This window comes from Taudactylus pleione, unplaced genomic scaffold (genome assembly GCF_031769625.1).
Source record: "Taudactylus pleione unplaced genomic scaffold, aTauple2 ptg000378l, whole genome shotgun sequence".
Lineage (NCBI taxonomy): Eukaryota > Metazoa > Chordata > Amphibia > Anura > Myobatrachidae > Taudactylus > Taudactylus pleione.
In genome coordinates, this window is record NW_028284779.1 from 2,222,758 (window position 1) to 2,231,457 (window position 8,700).

At 42.6% G+C, this 8,700-nt stretch overlaps 1 protein-coding gene across 1 annotated transcript; it reads right to left on the bottom strand.

Annotated features, from left to right (window-relative positions):
- Window positions 1-383: 383 nt before the first annotated feature.
- On the bottom strand, window positions 384-7,218 carry CCDC167 (coiled-coil domain containing 167). Its single transcript, XM_088445358.1, has 4 exons — window positions 7,067-7,218; window positions 2,573-2,667; window positions 2,331-2,383; window positions 384-2,257 (listed from the first exon to the last, which is right to left on the bottom strand). Exons 1-4 carry the CDS (start codon window positions 7,106-7,108, stop codon window positions 2,154-2,156), a joined length of 294 nt encoding a protein of 97 aa, XP_088301484.1. The 5' UTR covers window positions 7,109-7,218; the 3' UTR covers window positions 384-2,153.
- Window positions 7,219-8,700: the final 1,482 nt, after the last annotated feature.

Below are 8,700 nucleotides of genomic sequence, written 5' to 3' on the forward strand. Positions count from 1 at the left end.
TGACAGCTCTGATCTCTAAACACTGCAGGGCACTTCCTGGTCACATGAAACATCGAAGGTGTCCATCAGTGCTCAAAGCACGCCCCCCATACTCAGAGGCATGCCTCTATTAGCTCTCTTTCTGTGCAGCTTACTGCCTGTGGTGTGGCCCCGCCCCCAGCTCTGCAAGCAGTGTATACCTATACAGAAGCGAGGCTGAGCTGTTGCTGCCTCATCTCCCGTCTCCCTTCAGTTCCAGGGAGCTCCACAAAGCTGGTGAGTGTGAACTATAAATATGATTACAATAAACAAAGATGATGTTTATAAGTTTTAAATATCTTTTTTTTTATTATTCTAATCATTTTTATATCAAATCTCACGAGTATGACAGGAGGCTGTCCCTCCCCTGCCTACCTGTCCCTGCAGCATTTGTGGGTTACATGTAAGAGTAGCCAGTATTTACCCTGCAGCCAATTGTAATAAATGTATTTGCACCCCATCTTATGTAACATGTTTTGTTCCAGATACAAAGTTACTTTGTCTTTTTATTTTGCTTCAAACTCACAATCCGTCCCTGTGTGTATTCTCCCAATCTCATGTCCAAAACCTGGGGGAGGCCTTCTTGTAAATACTTGGAAGAAAAGCTTTTCTATAGCGAATATTTAAATGTAAGTTATTAATGTTAAGCGATGTCCAATCAGTGAAGCTTAACTAATATACAGAAGAGGATTGGACCATTGGTTTCGCTGGTTCCATTAAATTGTGCGTTCTAATGGAGAATTCTATCATCTGGACAGATGTTTATGTAGCTTCCTTGGGTATGATTCCGGATCAGCTCAATGATACCAATTAGGATAGATCTCTTGTTGTGTCCCTTTAACCCTAACGTAGTGAACACCGGCCAGTATTACAGCTTTAGTGACATTTTTTTTCTCAAGTCTTCTACATCTCTATTGTTGGAAAGAACATCTATGTTTATATCGTATAACCACAGCTGTGACAACGATAAATGTACTGAACGGGTCTGAATACTTTTGCAATTTTAACTTTGCTGTACATTAGCAGGTGTCTGTATTATCACCAACCAGCAGGGGAGTCTGCAACTGAGCCAATATAGGTTACTAAGAGACATCTGCTGCTGTGCAAGGTTTTTGGAGAGACTTTGAGGACCTGCACCCACCCTGATTCCAAGGCAGTAAAGCTGGGGAGAAGATCATTAAAAAGTATATATATTTGAATACTTTGGAAATACTTATTAAGATGAGGCTCAGTCTAATGGGTCCAGGCAGAGCTTGTATCTGAACTTCCCCAACACTGCAGATGGAGTCCCCACAACATGGAATTTCTGATGACCTCACCAGCTTACTTTGTAACACACGAATGTAAAATTTGGTTCTAGAATGCCGATCCCGGACGAGCACGTCAGCTTCTGGTGGCGTGTGGTACACACTGCTCTCAAAGTGAACGGAGCGCACTGTATGTGAATGGGGGGCGAGAGCAGAATCACTGAGTTAGAACCCCCATAGGCTCTCAGTGACAGTCCGAGTCCAAGCCAGCGTCTGGCCACATGCAGTATATCACTCTGAAGAGGGAGATCACATGATTTAGAACCAGCTGACAACAAACACTTTTCAAAAAGTTTATGAAAACATTCATTATAATTAACTCCTAATAGAAATTATATAAACATTTTCTCAAAGTCAATAATAAGTACTAATAATCAGTAATCTTGTTCGTGGTTAAACAATTGGCTAAGCTCATCATTTCAATCCAATCTTTTTTTTTCCTAATGAAACTTTTTTAATGCTAAAACCGTGCCTTATTTATTTCAAGCAATTGACTTCTTGTTTATCCCAAAATGGTTTCCATGTAGGTACGTATTTTGGCAACAAATTGTTTTATATGTATTATCACCACAATGGGAGTTGCAGTCTTCAGTCTAATCAATCTCATTCCATCTTGTTTATCACATCTTATTATATTTCAGCTTTAGCTGTGAAAAGTGCTGGAAGCGGACGACAGATGCATATCCGCCACCTGAAATTGCTGTGTCCATGACCTTCAGATCTGGAAATCCAGAGCCATTATGGAGATAAACTGACCGTTTCATCTCCTACTGGACATGTTTATGGAGGGGGATTACGAAACGCGTTTCTTCAGCAGACACTTTACCGTCACATGGTCCAGCAGTAATAGGCAAGCACGATGACTAGGAAGATGGCGACAGACATCAGCATGTTTTTACGATTCTCATGACGCAGGGTTTTCAGCTCTTTCTCTGTGAATAGACAATTACATGGATAAAGATACTGCAACGCGTTTCTTGGGCTTCAGAAAGGATTTAAACTTACCATAATAGGACATCTTATCGGCCAGAGAGTTCTTCTCTTTCTCTAAAGATTTTCTATGGGAAACAAAGAAAATTCAGATGTATTTCAGCTGACACTAAGGAGAGCTTCAATTCCCTGTGATGAATCCAAGTATAGACCTGAGAATGAATAGATATTGGTCACTCACACTACAAATATCCGTATCAGGAATTGTAGATTAGAAATAATTTTTACTCTCCCATTTTTATCACTATTAACCTCACCTCGCTTCCACGGTCAGCTCAAGTTTACGTAGTTTTAAGTCAACATCTTCCAGGCTGTTCCTGCATGTAGCCAGCCGCTCCTCCGTGTCATCTATCTGCAGAAATGGAGGAACAACGGAATCAAACGCAAGATCATGAGGCACCATAAGGGGTGCTCTGACGCGCAATAGGACCTGTATTATCATGGGACATAAAACTATTTAGAGCAAGCTTTAATACTGGTCTGCAATTATGCCACGTAGCCTACTACACCCCCAATATGACCTGACTACATTACAATTCTCTTACACTCTATACAGACATAGGACACTACACCCCCAATATGACCTGACCACATTACAATTCTATTACACTCTATACAGACATAGGACACTACATCCCCAATATGACCTGACCACATTACAATTTATTACACGCTATACAGACATAGGACACTACACCCCCAATATGACCTGACCACATTACAATTTATTACACTCTATACAGACATAGGACACTACACCCCCAATATGACCTGACCACATTACAATTTATTACACTCTATACAGACATAGGACACTACACCCCCAATATGACCTGACCACATTACAATTCTATTACACTCTACAGACATAGGACACTACACCTCCACTATGACCTGACCACATTATAATTCTATTACACTCTATACAGATATAGGACACTACACCCCCAATATGACCTGACCACATTAAAATTCTATTACACTCTATACAGACATAGGACACTACACCCCCAATATGACCTGACCACATTACAATTCTATTACACTCTATACAGACATAGGACACTACACCCCCAATATGACCTGACCACATTACAATTCTATTACACTCTATACAGACATAGGACACTACACCCCCAATATGACCTGACTACATTATAATTCTATTACACTCTATGCAGACATAGGACACTACACCCCCAATATGACCTGACCACATTACAATTCTATTACACTCTATACAGACATAGGACACTACACCCCCAATATGACCTGACCACATTACAATTCTATTACACTCTATACAGACATAGGACACTACACCCCCAATATGACCTGACCACATTACAATTCTATTACACTCTATACAGACATAGGACACTACACCCCCAATATGACCTGACTACATTATAATTCTATTACACTCTATGCAGACATAGGACCCTACACCCCCAACATGTCCTGACCATTGGGTATGATCATAATACACGTCTATTACACTCTATACAAACATAGGACACTTCATCCCTAACATGACCTGACCATTGGGTATGATCATAATACACGTCTATTACACTCTATACAGATACAGGGCACTGCAAGTATAGGAAGTATATAACACTATGGGCCGGGTGCAGCGAACCATATTTTGCGGTTGAACCTCCCAGAATGCCATTTTTCGGAGGTTTGGATGCTTAACCTAATTTTTATATAGCATATGGGCTTCTATTCACATCTTCTCAGCACCCCCCGTGGTACGTGTGGCAATCGACACATGCGCAGAAGGACTCCCAGGTCCTAAACCCGGAAGTCCTATTGCAAAGGCCAGCTTTTACCGGGAGAGTTGTCCTTTGTGATTTTCTTCAAGCATATGGCATTAGTCAACACTGTTATGTTTGCGATGAGTGGTGGGATGCATCGCCGCCATGTATATGGATGTATAGGTCCCGGTGGTTGGACATTGCTCTGTACGGTGAGATTCGGGGAAGTAGTAGTGAGCACATAATTGGAGGATTAGGAGGACTGCACAGACATCATTCATTGGAAGCAGACTGATGTGTGTTTGGCCTGTTGGACACATTAAGGGCCATATTCAATTAGCGGCGAAAAGCCGTTTTTGGTGATAAAGTATCGCGAGTGACGTCATTTCGCCATGCGAAAAGTTTCCTCCGTATTCAATTCCGGAGATTTTTTGCCGGTGCGGAAACTCAATGCAATGGAACCGGCGGAAAAGTTTCGCCTATGACTAGGTGTCGAAAAAAAGTGCAAAATTGGGGTTTTGGGGTGCAAACTTCGGAGAACCCCCCTGCACCTTTGGGACAGTCCCCCAAAGGTATACTGCTTCAAAAAAAATACTTTAGATCACCCCAAAAAAGTACTTTCATTATGGGGGTGAAAAAGTCCAAAGTTGGGGGACAAATTTAAAAACTAGTGAAATAGACTCCAGGGGGGTCCCCTAGTATGCCCCAGGTGTTTTTAAGTTTGCAGGTGCTTGCGGCAGGTGGATTTGTTACGTATTTTAAAACTTCACTTTAGAAACTTTAAAATATGCTAGCACCCATTTCCATGTACCCCAATTTGCTTGGACTACTTATTTTCTGAAAAACAAAAAAATGCTATTCTTCACCACTTCTACAAAGATGCTAATTAGCAGCTATTAAGAGCATTTAAGTACCCCAAATACCTTCAGCAGGCCTATATGGGGATATCTGTAGTGATCCCCAATGTCGGTGTATCTTTTGGGGGGTGTCAGGCTGATTTCCCCAAATCTGGCAGGACTTATGGCCAGGTCCAGTTTTTGCCGATTTCTAATTGAATATGGGGATAAGCGGGGACGAGCGCGATACTTTTTCGCATGGAAAACCAGAGATGTCGGCAAAAAGTCCGGCATGCGAAAAGTACGGGAGTTTTCGCGTCTAATTGAATATGCCCCTAAGTGTGAATAGAGCGATTTTCACATTGACTGATCCATGGCTTCTATAATGGATGGGATCACCAATTTGGGGATGTGAGTGCTGGTGTTTCTCTTTTTAACCCTTATGGAGCATACACACGGTCAAATTTGTCAGATCTGTCCGATGAACGATTGAACGATTTTTGACTGCATTATAATGAATGGAATCGTCCAAGTCTGACTGCAAACACATCAGATGTCAGATATCGTTATCTGACCATCGGAAATGCTCATCGTCCCGGCATGTCACATGTCAGATTTTCCTTCAGATATGAACGATTTTTTAAATCGTTACCGTTCTGATCTGAAGAAAAATCTGACCGTGTGTATGCACCATAAGATGTTAGTAGGGCTTTTCAAGGGCCTTGTACAAACCCAATGACTTATACAGATAATTGTTGAAGTAAGAAATGCTGCAGTAGTCGGGCTGCCAGCCTCATAAACTTCCTTTATTGGTACATTTTTTTTATACTATGTTATTCGATAATGTATCAAAAAGTGAAAGTAGTGTCTAGGGTAAATGGGGTCCAGGTGCTGAATAGAGGGGGCTCCTAGTGCATTCAGACCCACAGCATTAGTGCAGTGACTGATCTGTAACCTATAATTACTATATTCTATAGTTATACTGATCCTCCGGACTACATCTCTCCTGTCAGTCACTTATGTGCTTGTGGGGAGAGTATTCCCTGAACCCCAATGTCTGACTGCACATAATACAGCATAGCACAACATAATACAGTATAACACAGTGTTATCATATAATACAGTATAATCATATCATACAGTATAACACAGTGTAATCATATGATAAAGTATAACAGTGTTGCCATATAATACAGTGTAACCATATGATACAGTATAACAGTGTTACTATATAATACAGTATAACAGTGTAATCATATGCTACAGTATAACAGTGTTACTATATAATACAGTATAACCATATGATACAGTGGGGGAGATGTACGAAGCCTAGAAGCGGTATCAGCGCACATTATGTGCGCTGATACCGCTTCTCCCTGATGTATGATCGGGGGTCTGGGCGGTAAATGACAGGGGCGCTATGCGCCCCTGTCATCAGCGCTGCTATTTACAAGATAGCAGCGCCGAGCGGCAGGGCCATGTACGAACGGTGATACCGCATGACCGTTCGGCCGGCTGTAGCTGTCGTTATCGACAGCTACAGCCTGGCGCTAGCCTATCCCCACAGCAGGGACAGCGCTGTCCCTGCTGGGGCTGCTGTCGGCTCCAGGGCTGCACGCGGGGATCTCGCGATACTTGCGAGATCCCGCGCATGCTCAGTGGAGCCGGCCGGGACAGAGACACAGCGTATCAGCACTAGGCTGATGCGCTGCTGTCTCTAGCGGGTAGCGCCCCTGTCATTTACCGCCCAGACCCCCGATCATACATCAGGGAGAAGCGGTATCAGTGCACATAACATGCGCTGATACCGCTTCTAGGCTTCGTACATCTACCCCAGTATAACACAGTGTTACCATATGATACAGTATAACAGTATTACCATATAATACAGTATAACACAGTGTAAACATATAATAGAGTATAACATAGTGTAACCATATAATCCAGTATAACACAGTCCATATGATACACTACACATTTTTCCCAATAATGCAGTATGGACAGAATATAGTATAATAAAGTACGTTCAGAGATAAAATGCAATAGTATTGGGGTGATGGGGGTTCTGACAGCACATTAGCCCCCCTGGCTGGAGCATTGCGTTACTGTCAGTCCTCTCCCGCAGTTTCCATGGTAACTCCGCTGCGTATCTCACCTCCCGGGCAACACTCAGCTTCTCCTTCTTTTTCCTCGCCATCCTCCGCAAACACTCTCCCCGGGACACGTGTCCTTCCTGCTCCGCACTCGGGAGTCAGTCTCCACTCTCCTCCTCCGTACTTGGTCTTTGCACCTGGAACTGAGGCTACGGCCGCCATATTTGCTGTGGGCTTCCGCCAGTTGGGAATAAGTGTGCGCCATGTTTGGTATGGTAAAGCTATTGAGTTAATGTAAATGAATCGGTGCTGAGGTGGAAGAGGCGCCAGGACTAGTAAAGGAAAGATACACAGGTACAATGGGAAGCCTTGTCGAAGGGAAGATATCAGTGGTCTCCGTGTCTAGCAAGGGAAGCTTTAGAGTGCTCTATGTCTAGCAAGGGAAACTGGAATACGCCATGTCTAGCAAGGGAAATTTCAGGAGGGCGCAATGTCTAGTAAGGGAAACTTCAGGAGGGCACCATGTCTAGTAAGGGAAACTTTAGGAGGGCGCCATGTCTAGTAAGGGAAACTTTAGGAGGGCGCCATGTCTAGTAAGGGAATCCTCAGGATAGCGCCATGTCTAGTAAGGGATTTTTAGGAGGTCGCCATATCTAGTAAGGGAATTTTTAGGATAGTGCCATATGTAGTAAGGGAAAATTTAGGAAGGTGCCATATCTAGTAAGGGAAAATTTAGGAGGGCCCCATGTCTAGTAAGAGAATGTGTCTAGGTAGAATTGGTAAGGATCTGGAATTACATTCATATTTAACTTGGATATATAGGTAAATTGACTTTCCAGTAGCTTCACAGTATTGTGTGCATGCCCCATTATGTATATTACAATCTTTTCAATTCATGCCTTAAAAAAAGCTATAAAATATCCATGTTCTAATCAGAGAGGCAACCTGTGGCATATCAGCTGTTGCTGAACTCCTACCCTTCAACATGACCCATTCCATTGGGTACAAAATGCCCTGCTCCTGGACGTCCCACCTAATGTATGAGTATGATTGCAGTCACTTGTGTTGAACTAGGTAATTGATGAGACAGGTGTTTCAGCACAGGTGGCTGCAATCATCAATTAAGAGGGAAGTACAGGAGCAGATCATTTTGTACTTAATGGAACGGATCATGTTGGAGGGTCTGTGAACTAGAAGTCATAAGCTGGCCACACACTAGACCAACTTTCATCCAACCATCCAACTAGTTGGCTGGTTGTAATGAAAATCTGGTAACGTATGGTAGTAAATTATGATCAGCAATTTGCTCCTAAATGCCAGAAAACAGATGAAAATGGTCGGTCAGACAAGTTTGTTAAATATTTGATCTAAACAATTTGTTCAAACAACAGTTTTTGTCCATTTTCTGGCGTTTGGGAGCAAATTGCTGATTGTCATTTGCTTTCATACCTTACCAGATTTTCATTCCAACCAATCAGCTAGTTGGGTGGTTGGTTGTAAGTTGGCCTAGAGTGTGGCCTGCTATAGCATGCCTTGTGCCCACAAGTAACAGATGTGCTTCTATAATCAGCTGTTGTGGATATACAAGTCCATAGTATGCTTGCTCCAGCACTCCGCCAGGAACGGTCAGGAAACGTACATGTACTAGTTCCATTTCCACAACAGCTAGAGATTTAGGAGCTAAGTCATTAGGTTA

Coding starts and splice junctions, on each gene's coding strand:
- CCDC167 (XM_088445358.1), bottom strand. CDS start 7,108: ATGGCGAGGAAAAAGAAGGAGAAGCTGAGTGTTGCCCGGGAG. Junction 2,384..2,572: donor GAGCTGACCGTGGAAGCGAG/GTGAGGTTAATA, acceptor TGTTTCCCATAG/AAAATCTTTAGAGAAAGAGA. Junction 2,258..2,330: donor CGATAAGATGTCCTATTATG/GTAAGTTTAAAT, acceptor GTCTATTCACAG/AGAAAGAGCTGAAAACCCTG.